Raw genomic sequence first — 17,960 nt, 5'->3', positions numbered from 1 at the left:
TTTCCAATTCCAACCAAGCTTGAATAGGTTTTAGCACTTCTAGGGGTGAGATTGAACTCATTCTGTACGATTTTGAATTGTTTGCATGCTCAATTAGACGGGCAAAGTGCTTCTAACCTACGAAATATTTGTTTTTGCCATTTTAAATGGGGTGGAAAAGGGGTACACCCTTATAATCTGCTTCAGCTATGAAGGGAAGGTCAAGACGAGTCGAACGGTGTGCAAATTTTGTAAATCTGATGCTTAGAAGCAGAGAAATGGTGAAAAACGTCGTTTTCTTTGGTAGGCTGACATATAAAAACACAAAAATGTCAACTAAATCTCGAGCTTTAAGAGTCATATTTACAAAAACTGGACAATTATTTACTCGTCTTCACGTAAAATGATGCACTGAAGTGGTATCCTAGTGATTGACACTCAAGTTCGTTGCGCAGTGAGGTACAAAAGTAATAATAAATTGAAAAATCACGGTGTTTAAGGGTGCAATAAGAGAGTGTAAGGGGTGGCATCCTTTGACTGCTTTTACTATTTAGGGGAAAGTGAGAATAGTCTAGTTTGCCTTTTATTTTAAATCTGACCACTGAAAGCTGAGATTTTGGCGTGAGAACATGTTTAAAAATTCCAAATAGCCTCATTCTTGTATACTATATTATACAATTAAAAAAAGGAAATAATGCTATTTCAGATTTTTGTGGATCTATCGTAATTTTTACGCTCTACAAGATTGCAATTTAAAGAACTAAAAAAAAATAAGAATTATAAATGCATTTTCAGATTTGTGAGTTTCCTTTTAAATTACGGTTTTAGTTACCTCAAACTTTGGGATTTATATTAAGCTGTTTATTATGTCGAGACGAGTTCAACGGGGTCCAAAGTTTTGTTCTATGACAAATCTGAACAAAAATTTGAATTTCGGGGGCTTTTCAACGCATTTACCTGTCAGATATGGCAAGAAAGCCGATATAGCTAAGAAAAAAATCGGCTAAGTAGCCGAACCAATGTCTGGACTATGTTTATTTTAGAGATTCGGGCTCTATTAAAATATATATTCTATTTTGTTTCATCTGCTGGTGACATCGTGTTTTTTAATTCAATTTAAATTTAGAGGTGACTCACAGGCGAGATTTGATGGCATCTGATGTTCTTAAATAAGATTCAAGCGACGTAGATCAAGCTAATTGAGATTCAAACGCCGTCGTCGCGCCTAGATTTTTATGAAACGGTCAATTAACACGTTGGCCAGTCGGTGGAATTCTCAATTTCTTTTTGTGCGTGCCCCATTGTGTCGTACGCTTGCCTCCCTCCGTCCTGGGCCTCGCATGAATTTAAATTAAACCTCTGGATGACTCAAAGTTGGAGAAAAATGCTCGTCACTGCTTCATGGCACAGTAAACCCTTTAATACACCACATTTTCTCTGCTATTCTCAGACGAAAAATTGTTCCATAACTCTTTAATTGCGTTTGTACACAGGCCTGCGGCAGTGACAGAGCGTTTCTCGACGCGGACAAAAAGTCCAGGGCAAGGACGACGCTGGATGCGGCCGAGAATCGAGAATGTGCATGGTGTGTGCGAGGGAGTTGCTTTTTCAAAGGAACAACAACAAATGAGAGAAGCCAGCCAGTTTTCTTATTTTCATTCTACGCTTGCGTTTCTCAACTTGTAAAAATGTTATTTTATGCTGCGCTTGACTGTAAAAATATTCACAAAGATCGAGGCAGATACTTTTTTTTAATTAATTGACGTCTGGAGCAGCCTAGCAAAAAGGAGTAAAAATACACTTTAATAATTAAATGCTGACAGTTTTCCTTTATCCTCCAGTGAAAAGGCTGTTTAAGTAATTTTTAAAAATTTAATGGAGGCTTTTAAACATTTATCAATACAAAGTTTGATAAAATTAACAATTATGTTTATTTTGGACTGATTTGGTTGATTTTCTAATGTTGCACATTTTCCTGTGGTATCGTAAATCAAACTGTGAGTATATAAATTAATTTCAGAACTCACCATGGAGTGTCCGAGATATTCTGCTGCGTTGTCTGATATGTAAAGGAGTTTCCCGTTTTGTGTCATCATCATCAGGAAGCCGCTGAGAGCCTGGAACAGAAAAATTCAGTGATGTAGTATAGAGCTGAAAATATTTTTCCCATGAGTTTTATGACGCGACAAATTTTGCGTGCTGCCGAGAGAAATGAATTTTATGCATTGACTGGCGTGGGTCGTGGGATTAGAAAGGACACCTCACAGCTAGCGCGGTGACATTCTCATTGTGCACTGGCCGAACGAAATGTTTGTGGAGCAGAATTCTAGGAAGGCATATATTTTCATTGAAAACAAACGGCGTGCAGAGCAGAACACAAAGAAAATTGCTTATGATAAGAGTTATTGGACACGGATGCAGCAGGCGAGAGTGTGTAGCGGGTTGATGACTTTATTCTGGCGAAACACAAATTTCCAAGCAGCAAGAGAGCGTGTAGAATTTTACAGCACACAATGAGAGATCAGCAGGTCACCTCTATACACACATAAAGGATCAGCCTTTGAACAAAACACACACACACACGCCGAGAGAGCCGTTTGAGAATCATTAGCCAAACACGCATTCAAGTCTCCGCGAGGTTCTGATCGAAAATTTAGAGTAAAGCTTTACGGAAAATTTGTAAAAATTCCTTTTCACTCTTACTGGATATAATAACTAAAAATTGGAAACAAGTTAGCAATTTCTCAGGCTGCAATTTAAATTTTTGAGAAAATCGCCTCTATATTTTGTATGCTAATCGAGCAGCAAGCATGCATAAATTGTCTCTTTTATTGTAAAATCACGATCTTTTTCGCCAGAAGGGAAATCGAGCTCTTAATTAGAACACCATTGGACAAATCGCGACAAGAGGTATAGAAAATATATATAAGAAATTAAGATTAAAAATCATTGACAAAACCCCTTTATTTTCGAGATATTTGACAAGAATTTGAATTTTAGCGTCGAGATTTTTCGTCGAGATATATCCAATTTTGGGGGAATCTCTTTGCTGTGGAATAAAATAAGAATTCAAGTAGGGAGACATTTACAATTTGAAAAGTAGTCAATTTTATTAAAAAATTAAGGTCAGCTTTAAATTTTAAGAAACTCCGTTCATGCATTTTCCAGCACATTGCTTTAAAAATATCGCGCAGCAAAAATAATTTTTCCCACACAGAATCCGAATAAAAAACGATCGATTTCGGAGAGCGTGTAAATTCTGGGTAAACAAAAAGTACACACGGCTGCAGGTACGTGTGTGTTGTGTGTGTTTTGGTTCGAGGATACAGCAATAAAAGCTAATTTTATTATAGCGTGCACCGGACTGTGTCTAACTGCGTTCGCTGCACGAGACGCCGCTGCCAAGCGTTTGCGCTGCCGCCGCCGCGCTGCTGAGCTGAGAGATGCATCTCGGAAGGAGATGCTAAAAGAGGAGGGGCTTCCCACGACCTGCTGACCCGCGAGAGGTCAGAGCACAGATCGGAATCTCGGTGCGCCTATCCTCCCCCACCGCGATAAATCATCGCAGCAGAGTTCGTCCGTCCGCGAGCTGATGCAAGCAAGCTAAAGCGGCGAGTGCATCTAAAGTGTAGCAACAGTTATGTCACGAACTTTTTCCCTTTAAATGATGGTGATGATCCAATTTGATCGCGTGCACGTATCATCCTCCGCCCGCGCCGAGAGATGCACTGCACCGTCGACTATCTCCGCGGCAACATTTTACTTCAATTTACGCCACACTCGCATTACAAAGTGTTGTTACTTAACGCCAGTATTTAAAAATTTTAGGTTTTTTGTATTTTACAAAAGTCCTCGATCATGAATTAATTAATGGAAATTGTAGAGATAAATGCAAAATGTTTTTAGTTGTTAAAGCCTGTAAAGCTCTACTTTTAAGATTTGACAATCTCGTGACAGTTAAAAGCTTACAACATAGTCAACCATCTCAGATTCACAGCTAAAATATCGTGCAACAAATAACAAATAATTATCAAAATGGCAACAAGAAAATATAAGTCCAGATTTTATATCATAAAAAATTCTTCTTTGCTAAATTAGTTTCCTGACAGTAAAATTTCTCTGAATATTCCACTAACTTTAACGATTTCATTTAACACATCTGCATTACACGAACGTATACTATACGCATTTCGGGGAAAAGTCATTTCTGCGATCGTTCGGCTCGCATAATTTGTTTCTTACTCTTGAACTCTGGCCCCGAGTACGCGCGCGGCGGTTGAAAAATAATTATTGATCTTTTGATAACATAATTGTAGGTGGAGAGGCCCCCGCAACAGATGTATCAATAATAATGCCGGGAATTTTATCTAAAATTTTCTCCATCCGTGCGTCCGTCCGGTGCTGTAATTTATGTCGAAGGAAATAATGATGATTGAGAGTAGATTGGTGCGCGCCTCTTGTTCCAAGCGCGCCGAAAGCACAGAGATAGAAATAAATTCCATCTTTTCTCGAATAATTTCGGGACAAGTATAAGCAAATTACGGCGGCGCAAGGAAATTGCTTTTTGATTATTGAAGGGACACGAGATGGGAAAGGCGCTTACCTTGGAGAATCCGATGTTTGGCGTGTGGAAATGTCCCAAGTCTTGTCTCTTGAACACTGCAACAACAGAGAAAGAGAGTTTTGAGTGAGTTTGATGCCCTGACAGATGTTCTAAAAAGCAGATCAGATCGTTAAAATGAAAGGTCACGTTTTATATTCGGAATAAATTAAAAGCGATTATCAGTCATCAATCAAACGCTCATCAAATAAACAAACTTTTTGAAACAAATCACGATTTTTTTTTTTTTAAATTGTACCCATGCAGGTTTGTATTTGCTACAGCTATAGGACTGTTAATATAAGACGGTCAAATTAATCTTCATGAGGTTATCAAACGAGCAAGAATCATGCGATTTTAAGTCAATTAAAACTTCAAATCGTCTGAATTATTCAGTTAGGCATTGTTTTCGAATTAAAAATAAATAAATCTCGAGTTCTAACAGTCAGAATCTCAAAAACTGCACACCATTCGACTCGTCTCGATCTCCTCTAGATAGCCGAAGGGTTTTGAGGGTAATCAACCCTCGTTCCCTTTCTACCCCATGCATTGCAGTAACGATAAAAATCGCGTCGCTCTACACTTTCAGCAAACTTAAGAACTGATCACAGCTCTTTCCAATTAATAAAAATCTACCCTTTGTAGTGAGTGAAAAAGTAAAAAATAAATAAAATTGAAATAATATTTCATCTCAATTTTACTAATAGGTTTTTATTAAAGAAGTAGAAAGAGTCGTTGGGAAATCACCGATCATACCCAAAACCAATCGACTATCTAGAGGCGAGTCAAACGGTGTGCAATTTAGGAATGCCGATTGCTCAAAACCAAGATTTGGTGATCATAATGTTGCTAACAATTGAAATTTTCCGTTTTTGGTAATATTGCCATGGCTTAATCATTGTGCTTGTTAAGGCGGTTCAATTATTCATCTTTATTATACTAAGCTTTATAAAAATTTTGTTTAAAAAACAAATTATTCCAATAATAAATCACTTCTCAGCTTTTTGCTTACGTTTGAATACGCAAGAACTGAAAAAAAAATTCAAAAGTAAGAATTTTCCCATATAAATATTTATTAAGCAAATTAAAGTGCATTTTTATTAATTAGAAAAATCGTCTAAAGCCTTCTAAAAGATATACAAATATCCGACTATTTTTGTCGAAAAAAAATTTTTAGTGAAAAATAAAAAACGTCAAATAACTGCTCTAGTTACAAAATACACCTGAAAGAGTTTTTGACAATTTTTTTCCATTAAATCATTTGATTGTTCCGTTTTGCCTAATTAAATCGTTCTACCGGGTGATTAGCTTTTGACAACGACGCCGATCTTTTTGTGGACGGCATCAAATTCTCAGCCGGAGCTGGCAGGCTGACTGGCGAAATGATGGTCGAGTGATTCAGAATGAACGCAGATTTTAGAGCGAAATACAGCAGGAGCAAGAAGCGGCCGTTTCGCGAGAAAAACACTGAGCTACTGAATGGTTCTCACACAGCTGCTTTTCCATTGATTAATACACTAAGCTTTGGTGACAACAATAATAAATAAACAGCAGCATTTGATTTCCTTTGCTGTGCGCGAAGGCGCTGCGGTTTTTTCTGCGTCGCCCGGCTGGTCGTGCTCAGCGTTGCGTTAATTTTCAATGAATGATGCGGCATTTACAATGCCTGAAGAGTGTCGCTTTTTTCATTTCATCGGATGGAGGAAGGGTGCCCCGCGCGGATAAAAATCTCGACCAGACAGCGCGCGAAACTCGAATTTGAAACCTGACAATGCGAGTGCGCGGTCCGAAACAATGCCCATTCTTCCTTATAATCCACACACTTTGACCCTGAGTAATTTTTCACTCTTGAATCGACGTGTGCGCGCCTGTGCTCGCAGTGACAGCCGATTCCATTTATTCGGATCTGTCTTCTCTGCGTCGTCGATAACATCGCCGCGCGATCAGACTTTGTCTATTGTGCATCATGAGATGTTTTCGGCTCTCACGGAGTCTGATTTTTAACGTTTTTCAATCAAGAAAATAATTTTCATCCGAGTATGATGTTCCCTTAAAATCTGGAACAAAAATTTAAATTATTTTGAATTTCCAGGAAATTCAACTTTAAGTTCCCCTAGACGCGCGTTACAAACTAGGCAGGGCTGTGAAAATTAGACGATCGATTATTTTTATTCTGAGATGCATACCGCGGTTTGGACTCATCAAATTAGAATGAATTGTTCACATATGATCTACTTCAAGCAGTCCAAATTTAGTCCAAATCACTTTAAAAACATTTTAAACTGAAAAGTCGACTAAACAACATTGTTTGTTTCATTTAAAAATCGTTTTTATTCGGTATTTATTTTAAAAATCCCGTTTTTAACTTTTAGCTTGTATGAAATGTAAAGAAGTCCTGTAGGAAGGACATTAAACTCTTGTAGAAATTACATAAAATAACTGCGGGAAAATGTAATTTTGGTGTTAAGAACATTTGATTTGAATTAATAAAAGATGCCTGAAACAGGCTAGGTCGGCCAAGGAGAGATCTAACATGTCATTTTTTTTAGAGAATATTGCACCATATACATGAGCCAGAAAGGTTTTTTTAAGAGAAATGTATAATATACTGATTTTTTGATCATAAATCCTGCAAACTGTAAATTTTTATCAAATAAAACAAGCAAAAATTTGTCTGAAAACAGCAAAGCAACCGTATTTTGCTTTTGAAAAAAAAGAAACTGATTGAAAATATTTCCAGGCAAAAAACTCCCACCAAAAAGGAAATCGTGAGAAATATTTCCTGACTATGCACTTATTCTCGGATCGGAGGGTGTGTTCCTTGTTTTGATCATTTTAGATATTAATGAATAAAAACTCAAGTTAAAATTAAGAACCAGTAGTTCAGCTCCAAGAAATAGTGCTGTCAAGATTTGAGAGATTTTCTCAGGCGGCGAATTTATGACAGAAGCAGTGTCTTCTGGCGATGAAAGCTTCGTTCCCAACGGTTCGAGAGCGCATGCAATTTATTTATTTATTAGTGTCATTTCGACACATTTATTGGCGAGCGAAGACGCTCGCGGATGATTTATGCAAAGTGGGGGCGTGCGAAAAAAACTGCGGCTCGCATGCATTAGAGCTAATGCGGCGTCGGTGGCGTCGGCGGAGCTATTAAAATATGCATGCTTCCACCTCGCAGCTCGCGGCGGCAGCTGACTCCAGCGTGAAGAGAGAAGGAAAAAAGAGAACATCAATCAGGTACCGTTCCCAAAAGTGAATCACGCGTGCTTGAATGCGTCGCATTAGAGGTTTTAATAAACGCATTCTGGACCCTCAATCAAGTCGCCTGTCTCCGCGCAATAATAATCGTAATTACATAAAAGGAAAGGTCCGGACTGCTCGTAAAAAAACGAAGCGCTAGCACGATGTCTGTGTGTGTGCATAACGAGCAATTTCGAAACGTGTGTGGAAGCACTTCTAATTGCAACTCGTAAAATTTAATACGCGGCCAATAAATATTGGGGGAGAAAATCAGTTATTCGCGTTCGATAACTACTGCTGCTGTTACATTCCTCTTTATGTATTTAACATTATGCATTCACGAGGTGCTGGCGGCAGTGGCATGCTAATTGGATTCCTTCCTCTGCCTGTACATTAAGTTTAACGGGCGAAAGTGGAACCGCGATGGATATCTCGAGACACACACACGCACTGCTTGTTTACACACTCACACATTCATACGCTCATACAGCGACAGGTCATACGTGTTTGTACGGGTATGCAACGCGCTGCACACCACTGATCGACCGGCTGCCTTCTCACCCCTGCCGCTGCACCCGTAGGGGTGGACATTAAAAATCCATTATTGGGGCCACACGTCATGCTAATCAAGCGGCGAGCACGGTCCTTTATTCTTTACTGTTAAATCACGATTTATTTTGCCTGGAGAGAAATTTACCCAAGATAACGAAGAAAATCTGTGGTTTTACTCTAGATTTTTCTAAATTTTGCATTAAAACCCGTTGGAACATTCTGTCTCTGAAAATTTAAGAATTTGTAGCAATTTTGAAATGTTCTTAATCGGTAAAAATTAAACGGTTGGTTTAAAAATGTTGACATCTCTGTCTGTTAAAGAATATACCCAGAGGGTTCAGACTGTTATGGTGGTTTAATTCGGATTTATTATTTTCAAAGACGGTATTACTTGTTGCTATACCTTGCTCATTTAGTGATTGCCTCAAAATAATATCAGGCTCAAAAATAAATTATTCTATTGACGGAATACCCAACGCTTGCATTAAGTGCGATGCAGTCTAAGTTAAATTCAAATCTAAAAACTTATATTACGAAAAGAAAATCATAACATTTCAGGAATTGTTGCGAATTGAATTAATGATGTCATTTTCAGTTATAAAATCAAATTACAAACATAGCAAATTTTCTAATGGCACCTTGTTGATTTTGTCCCTCTTTCATGGAAACCAAATTTTTATCTTTTAGATACATTAGAATGAACTAATATTAATGAAAAAAACACACTCCTAATTAAAACACATTTATTTAATTTTGAAAGTGTTAATAATAATCGTAATATAGTTTTAAGACATCTCTCTATAAATGTAATTCATCAAAGGTTAATTATAAAATAACTTTCTCCTGTCACAAATAAATTAAGCAAGACAAATCAGATTTCATCCGCTTGGAAATTAAAGTGGCGACCTTTTTAATGTGTAATAATAGCATAATTGTTTTTAAAATATGCCACCCGAGGCGTTCCTATTTATCTAATTGCCGGGCAATTTGCACAAAGAGCGTTCTGTCATCTCCCAGTTTTCCGCTTTGGCCAACGACACGCAATTCTGCATCAACAGTGGCAAAAAGCCGGGCTCGATTCCCACGTTCCTCTTTTTGGCCAGGCAAAGTAGCCTCCCCAGGGCGATTCTCCGTATGTGCGTACGGCAATAGACACTCTCTCCGCGCGTCGAGAAATAAATAAATGAAAAAAGGAGACGCGCCGCGGGGTCAGTCCGTGTCTGGCGTGGTCCAGCGAGGCGAGCGAGCGCTAGATGCGGAGCAGGCGATCTCCTTATTACCCAGAGATGAGATGGCAGAGTGTGGGAGGAAAAGGGGGTGGTGTGGGAGGGAGAGCAGATTCTCTCTCTCTGACTCTCTGCGTGGCGAGAGCGAGCGAGAAGAGAAGGAATCCGGTTCATTGCTCCTGACCCTCCTCCCCTATACTATAGCGAAGACGCGCGCGGATGCTGCCGCCGCTGCTGCTGCGCTGGAGCTGGACGAGAAGAAGATGCTACTCTTATCATTAAATCTAATCACCGCGCGGCCGCGGCCGTGGCGGAGGAGGAAAATCGTAATAACACCCGCACCAGAGAGAGAAAGAGTGTCGCCTGTGCGCGTTGTTATGTGCGATTTAAGTCTGTGTCCAGTTGGCAATTTAATCGCCGCACGTCCGAGCCTCATTACTTTAATTATCGGACGCTTTAAAACCGGGCCGCCAGCGGCGAACATGAAAGGCTGACGTCCGGCGATTTTTCAACCGATAAATAATCATTTCTTCCATTTCTCTCTCTCTCCTCTCGCGCTGATTGTTCCTGTCCGTGCACGATGGGCCGATTTATTTGTTTTATTTCATCAATCGCCTCGACGTATATATAAATATATACACATCTCACTCAAACTCGACCAGCGTCATATTTGTTACAACCTAGTCTGTTATTCCTTTTTTATAACACGATCATTTTTCATGTAAGCACAAATTGAAATTAAATCTTATATTTTTTTTACTTCTGTACCCCGAAGATGGCACAGAGAGGAGTTAAATTAATAATAAGCAATAAGAGCCAAATATCAAAGGATCAAGCAAATGTAATTTTGCAACTTGATTTTCAACCTAATTTTACTTCAAATTGTAATTCATTTTCAAATAAATGTTTTGTCAAAACCCCAATCTCAATCTCTATCGTTATAGTTGTATTATGGATACATGCATAATTACAAGACGTAATAAGAATCTAAATATAAAATTTTTGAATTGAATTAAGTAATATCTTTTGTATTAAATGTTAAAATACTATCCGAAAGCTTGGTTTTTTTTCGTTACAAAGTTACAATTAATATAAATTATGAAAAATATTATAAATTAAATTTTTTATGAAAAACTCAATTATACGTATTAGATATGCTAAAAATAAAAACAAATAAGCGGTTGAGCATTTTAAAACTTTATGAGTATGCGAAGATTTGTTTTATAAGTTGCCCCATGTCTTGAGGCACTAGAATGACCCATAGAAGACCTACCCCCACTCCCTCGGATGTACGGGGTGGTTGACGAAAAAAGTCTGAAAAAATCTTGAATTTTTGTCAGCGTATAACATCGCACCAGGTGTTGTTACGACTCCAACCAAAAGCCCTTCGATTGGTCTCAAAGAGCACTTTTGATTATGTTCATATATAGATTATACCCGAGGCCACTTCTGGTGACCATAGAACGATCAAATAATTCATATTTAAAAAAGGTCTCTAAATTTAGTCATACTAAGTGGACCAAACAATTAGATTAGGCATTCGGCTTAGTTGTTTTATCAATTAATTTTTTGATTATTGAAATGTGTTATTTGCCACTCGTCCATAAATTTGAATTTAAAAAACCTTTTCACTCGGTTTTGGCCTTTGCATTGTTAGAACCAAATTTTATCGCCCCCCCCCCCCCCCCAACTAATTTAGACGATTTTCTCGCAAAAACATTCTCGGCAGCCTGGAAAGTTTTTAGCTATATTTCCCAATTTTCAGAGAGTATATTAAATAGTATTTCTGCTAAGCTTTACTTAAACACAATTTTCTACATTGTTTAATAATGTTAAATATTTTGTATTTAAAAAGTACAAGTATAATTCTAATTTCAGATTTAATTCTTTTTTAATAGGATTCGGGGGATGGTTTCTCTTTCCTTGTTCCTCATTGCAGGGAAATCCAGCATTTAACTGAACAATAATTATCATTCCAGCTCAATCGGGACTATATATACGAGTGCAAACACTAGGCAGGCAAGGCCGTGTGAAAATGTTGCGAGCAATCGGAATGGCACATAAATAGCCCGCCCAGCTTTTCGATGATTTTGCCTGCGCGAAATTTATTGCCTCACAGCATTATTTACAAGTTCATATTCGCTCTGATATCAGGTTGCGCGGTGTATTTACGCCATAAATATCCCAGCCGTGCCTTTTGCTCCAAAACGAAGCAATTTATCCAGATGAGAGGGACGCGCGTGGCGGCGTGGAGGAAATTCCGTCGAGCGCTAATAATGCGCGCGGCATGAAAGTGAGTGTTTTTCCAGCTAGTTGGTATATTCATGCGCCGATAAAGATGTTAAACAAGCCATCGTCTCGTTATTCAGCAGCGGCTTTTGTGTGCGGTGCGTGAGTGTGAGTATGACCAAATCGCCGCCGAGCAATTTTATTCAAATGGACACAGATAAATAAACAAAACGGGAGAGAGAGGGAGAGAGAGAGAGAGAGAGAGAGAGAGAGAGAGAGAGAGAGAGAGAGAGAGAGAGAGAGAGAGAGAGAGAGAGAGAGAGAGAGAGAGAGAGAGCGGGAAATAAAAGCTGGGTCGGCCTGACAGCATAATCAGTGGCTGCGCCCGCAGCTCGCCCGCCGCCGCAGCCGCGTGATTTACGACGATGGGAAACATTATAACCCTTTTATTGCCGAATTTGCCGCAAAATGAGAATAAACGAGGACGTGTGTGAGTTTTGATCTGTAAGCGCGAGCAGCTCGATCGCGTAGGACGACCACTCTCTCACGAGAATCTATTCTTGATGCGGTTGTTGTCTGTACTTGGACTTTTATATGCTAGTTGCGTGACTAATTTTTTTAGCCTGAAGAATACCTTAATATTTTATCCTGCAAAACTGACATTATAATATTAAAGAAATATTAATATTTAATTCTAAAATTTATACAAAAAAATTACTTAAATGTTTAGATTAATATATAATAAATATATTATGTATATTTAAATTTCAATCAGTTAAGTTACTTTTAAAAATTTAGCATGTTATAATTTTAATTTTTACTTAACATTTTTAATATTATAATTTTATGAGCTACTTTTCTTTGTTATTTCTTTTTGAATTGTTTATTCAATTATTTTATATAAAAAATGTTGATGTCATAGTATTATGGCAATTAGAAATTCCTCTATCAGGGAATATGATATTTCTTAAGTAATTGGTCAATGCAATACAGATTTATTATTGTAATAGGTATTATTAACATAATAGCTTTATTATCTGTCAAACAATGGATTCTTAACGTTGAAATCCTTCGTTTCAAGAGGGGTAAAAATAGATCAGAATCTCTAATTTGAAGCGATTAAAGTAAAGCTTATTTACTGGGATAACTGAGCTTATTTGATAAATAATCCTTTTTACCTTAACTTAAAAAATACAAAATTAGGAAAAAACTAAAAATTTCCCAGGTTGCCGTTTAATGTTTTGAGAAAACCGGCGCAAAGGTTTGTATGCTAATCAAGCGGTGGGCATCAATTGTCTCTCTATTGCTCTTATTGCATTGATTTCAAAATGGAGAAACATTTTCCCTCATAGCTCATAATACACACACCATTGGATAGATTACAACGAGAGGGATCGAAACCAAGTGAAAAATTGCAGACAAGTCGGTTAATTTTTCTCGAAGTTAGGCAAAATCTGAAATTTAACTGATCCTTGGTTCTGATTTTGTTATTGCACATTGTAGAGATCAACTGTTGCTAAATTTCACAAAAAAAAATAAACTCAATGAACTAATTGATATAGCCTATAGTCGACAATGTTGGCCTGTAAATATCTGCTCCAAAACAAAACGTCACAATGTAGGCAATATATAAGCACTTAAAATCCTTAAAATACTGGTTTTCTGATGCCGGTATACTCCGCACACAACACAACTTTTCATGTTTTTCCACGTTACAGTTGACAGACTTAGGAAATCCGAGATAGTATCAAATATCAACCAAAGTTATCTTTGTTTGTGTGTTTTGTTCGCATCAGGTGTATCTAAGTTACTTAGTTGAAATAACAACACAATAGCCGACCGTTTTAAATTTACAACTATTTAATAGGGATATGTACAAAACTGTTTTTCAATTGTTTTTTGTGTCTACATTGAAGGAGGTAAAATTTTGTCAGGGTTTAGCACAATAATTTGAGTGGAAATATAACCAATTTTAATTTTTTTCGCGTTTTGTGGCACCTAAAAAGCCTCATTTAGAATTTTACCATGAATTTGGGTCAATTTCTACGCCCCCACATTCGAAATTTTTCCTTCCTGGTCATTATTAGGTATGAGTCCAGGGAAATTATTATTGTTGGAGATTATATGAAGGCAACAATAAAACGTATTAAATACCTAAATTTTAAAATATTTTTGATGAAAAAAATGAATAATTAAAGAATCAATTTTTAGTCAGTGCATCATTGGAAAAAAACTGAGGATTCAGTTTAAGTCAAAATTGACATCGGGAGCATTGAATTTTTTTATGAAAGTGGCTTCGAAGTTAGCGCTCTTCAAATGGTGAGGACTGTCTCCCACTTCAAATCTTACTATATTTCACAGCAAAGAGTATCCTCAAAAAGTGCCAAACACCGTTGGATCGATCTCGACAAAAGGAGTCGAAATCTGCCAAGACAATTTGTTCGTGCACTTTACATTTGAGAGAAAATTGGCAAAATTTGAATTTTATTTGCAGCCAGGTTCTCTTCTAATTATTGCACACATCAACTACGTAATTAAATTCAACAGTTCCGAAAAAATTCAATTTTCGTGCTGTAAGTCAAGAGTTTTTGTTTCAGCAAAGAAATTAATTGATCAAAAATTGTAAATAATAAACTGTTTTATGCAAAAATTTAACTCTATTCTGCTGAAAGTAATTTTTTATTCGTAGAAAAATAGTACATATTACATGATCGATGTTTATTAAATTAAAAAAACTTCATTGTTGGCGGTACCAGATTGAAAAGCAAGCACAAGAAAAATTGATTCGGCGCCTTTATCATTCTGATTATGCGGCAGATTCGTTCTGCGCGGGCTGAATCGCCGATCGGGCGCATTGTGGGCGCCGATGGAAAGTGAAAAGCGCTTTTCTGGCCGCGCGGTTGCGAGGCTGCGAGGCTGCAGGCAACATCGGTAGCACACACACAATGTGTCGTAATTGGATTTGGCGCGCTCTATAACTGTATTGGTAATTAAAATTCGCGCGCGCGGCTGACGCTTTTTTCGCTCTCCTCCGAAGGGGTTAACATCTCATCAAATCATTTTATAACTGACTGACTGACTGAGATCCGGCTAGCTGCTCCGACTCGCGCAGCCGGAACTTTTAAATAGCGAGCGAGTGAGCGAAACTCACTCACTTGATACATGTGGCTAGTACACTAACAGTCAAGGTTACTTTTGCGCCGCGCCACGGCAGAGATCCTATTCGGGACTAAAGGCAGAGAGACACAGCGCGGCAGCCGAAAATGCACCGCAAAAAGATCCAGGGTTCGTCGGCGGGAATGTAAATTTCGCAAAGCGGCAGCTGTCAGTCTCAATAAAGTATAAATCAGCGTGTCTCTGCCACTTTTTGCTTTCGCGCTGGGTAAAAACAATCAGCTCTTTTATTGTTGCAGCACACACAGTCGGGATATTTTATTAAAGTGTCTTAAATCGTGCCATAAATTATTTATCTCAGCCGTAATCGCGGAAGATGGCCAACAGTCGCCGCCGCCGTCGTTTTTATTTATTTATAAGCAGGATATATCTCTCTTTGATGGAGCTACTGCTGCTTTGAAATGATAATTTTTATTGTGGATCACGATTGAGGTAGGTTTCGCTCTTTTGTTTATTGTTCGCCTCCAGAAAAAGTGCGGTGTTCAACCGAGCCTTATGGGAATGGATTTGCTATCGGAATTAATCAGCCGCCGCTTTTTTACTGCCCGATTGTCCGATTTATAATGATATTTGTTCCGCGTATTTCCCCGATTGCATATTTATGATCCAATTATGTGTTTGGAAACTTGCGTGGAGGAAAAAACGCATTAGTAAGCGCAAGGGGAGTGATCTGAGCGAGCCCTTTAAAAGGTCCGATAATTGAGAGAGTAGTTTTCAGCCTAATTCAGCTGCATCTCATTACTCTCCGTACTGGCCAATCTGGAAAATACGCAAGCCGTAAAACTGCCAAGACAAAAGCTCATTTTGTTTGGTGACGCCACATTTGCGATTAATGATTTTTTTCCAGCGAAATGAAGAAAGACAAAGAACGTATTAAAATGTTGCAAATAATCAAATTCTCAGACTGTTGCATCACTCTCCTATGCTTTAAGATATAGGAAAGGAAGAAAATATTGTTTTGATACTTGTTAGGCAAAAACATTCATTAATAAATTTCCATTGTCCATCGAAAATCATATCTTCAGACTAATATGTCTGAAAATTATTTCAAACGAAATTAAAGCAGCACTGATATTCCATTTTTGGCAGTGCCAGGGTTGAATTAGGTCAGGCAGCCGAATCACTCTGTCCAAAATTCGACACATTTCTTAGGTGGTTTTTGGTCTGAACCTTGCAAAAAGGTGCCACAAGAACGCTAGGGCGAACTGTTGTCTGGCTGGCTCTTGACGTATCACTGGCCTTGCAGTTCACAGCAGGCAAGGAGTCGGATCCAGACGGCAGTGCCACAGCGACAGCCAGGGCACGTGGCTAGGTCAGCCGGCGGTTAGCTTTGTCGCTTAATTGCGCTGGCAGTCGCTGTGGCACTGCTGTTTGGATCTTAGGTCAATTAGAGAACAGCTCTTATCCCTTCTCTGATTGGTCCCTTGCGTTTATATGGTACTTTTTGCTAGGTCCAGACCAAAAACCACTGAGAAAACCCTAATTTAACCCTCAGGAATCAAAAATGAAATTGCAGTGTTTCTTTTAAGCACCCGATCAGTTGAGACAGCCGCCATCTTGCCTGATATGGGACAAAAAACCTTTGCAATGGTCTCCCATTCATAATGCAAAAAAATAAAGCCAATAATATTTTACAGCAGAGATGATGGACATTTTTCTGCTATAGTAATAATAAAAATGTATTTCCTGGCTTATTTATTCATTTGTTTTCAAAGCTCTGAAGGCCATATTAGTTTACGTTCAGAGTTTAGCATATTTTTTCTCGTCACCCAGACTGCAGACAAAGTAGTAAATTTATTGCGTTTAGATTATTGGGCCTTCATTTTATTGCACACCATTCAAAGGCGTATCCGAGAGCAGTTGAGAATTTGCGTGAGTCCGCGTGAGTCTCCTCGTTTTTCTTTTTCTCAACAATTTCAAAGGCGGATGCACATCTCTTGACAAGGTCAAATGAGCTGTTAGAGAGCGATTTTGATAGCAAATAATAAAATAAAAAATTCAAGAAACATCCAGCCAAGCCCTCCTCTCATTTAGCAGGTAATTAGCTCGACAGAGTGCTGAAAGTGCGGGCCAGCTCTGCGTTCATGGAATTCACCGCCCTCTAATGAGCAATCTAACCGACAATTTGCTAATTTTCTGACGCACCAGACTGGTTTAATAGTGTGAGAGCTCAAAAATAAATCAAGCGAGCTTGCATGCTGTGGCTTCAAAATCGTAAAATTAAATTAAAAGGCCGCACGGACGAGAGGTCAGTCTTATTTTTTGCCCATCCTGCAACAGGTGGTGTTTTCCTGCTCTCGCGCGCGGAGAAATTTATTTCCAATGCGGTCGGTCGGTTAGTTTGTTTGCTCGCGCGTTGTAAAAATGTGAAACAAGCTTGTCTAAGGCGCTGCAAAGTGTAAAATCGCCGGACGAGATGTTTATTAAGCGCGGAGAGAGCCCGGTTCGCTTGAACTATAATTAAAACAGCCAAAAATTATACATTTTTCCGAGTGCGTCTCTTTCTCTCTGGAGTGTAATCGGATTATACTTATTAGATGCTCATAAAGTTTAATTCTCACAGTCTGCGGCGGGCGGGCGGGCGGTTAATGGGGCCATGCAGAAGGGTCAGACAGGACAAAAAAATCAGGCTTCGATATATAGAGTTCAATTTTTTTTTCTTACGCATTTTAATATCTCTCGGCGAAGGTGATCATTAACTGCTGCTTTTTATAACCAATTTGAAGCAGCAGCAGCGGCAACGAGATGAGCGCTTTTATAGTGTTTAACACACGCCAAGGACCAATTTTTAACAATCACATTAAGGAGGCTGTACACTTTGAAAAATTCCAAGGCTGCGTTGGCAAAATGCAGCGTTCCGCCATAAAAATCTGATACTTCTTCTCTCGCGCGCGCGTGTAACGACACACTCACTCGCTTCACTTCAATTTCGCCACCATTTTTTTTTCGTTCGTTAGTTC

The 17,960-nt window shown here is 38.5% G+C and overlaps 1 protein-coding gene across 1 annotated transcript in view; it reads right to left on the bottom strand.

Moving 5' to 3' along the window:
* dysf (dysfusion) overlaps positions 1–17,960 on the bottom strand; it is a 55,293-nt gene that overhangs the window by 7,706 nt on the left and 29,627 nt on the right. Inside the window, exons 4-5 of the mRNA XM_065477889.1 lie at positions 4,583–4,638; positions 2,007–2,096 (exon numbers count right to left, since the gene is read on the bottom strand). Coding sequence (XP_065333961.1) covers positions 2,007–2,096; positions 4,583–4,638 — 146 coding nt within the window. The remainder of the gene's footprint in view (positions 1–2,006; positions 2,097–4,582; positions 4,639–17,960) is intronic.

The sequence above is a fragment of the Cloeon dipterum genome, chromosome 2 (assembly GCF_949628265.1).
Source record: "Cloeon dipterum chromosome 2, ieCloDipt1.1, whole genome shotgun sequence".
NCBI classification, from domain to species: domain Eukaryota; kingdom Metazoa; phylum Arthropoda; class Insecta; order Ephemeroptera; family Baetidae; genus Cloeon; species Cloeon dipterum.
The sequence above is the reverse complement of the archived record's forward strand: the minus strand, read 5'-3'. Positions and strand labels throughout refer to the sequence as shown.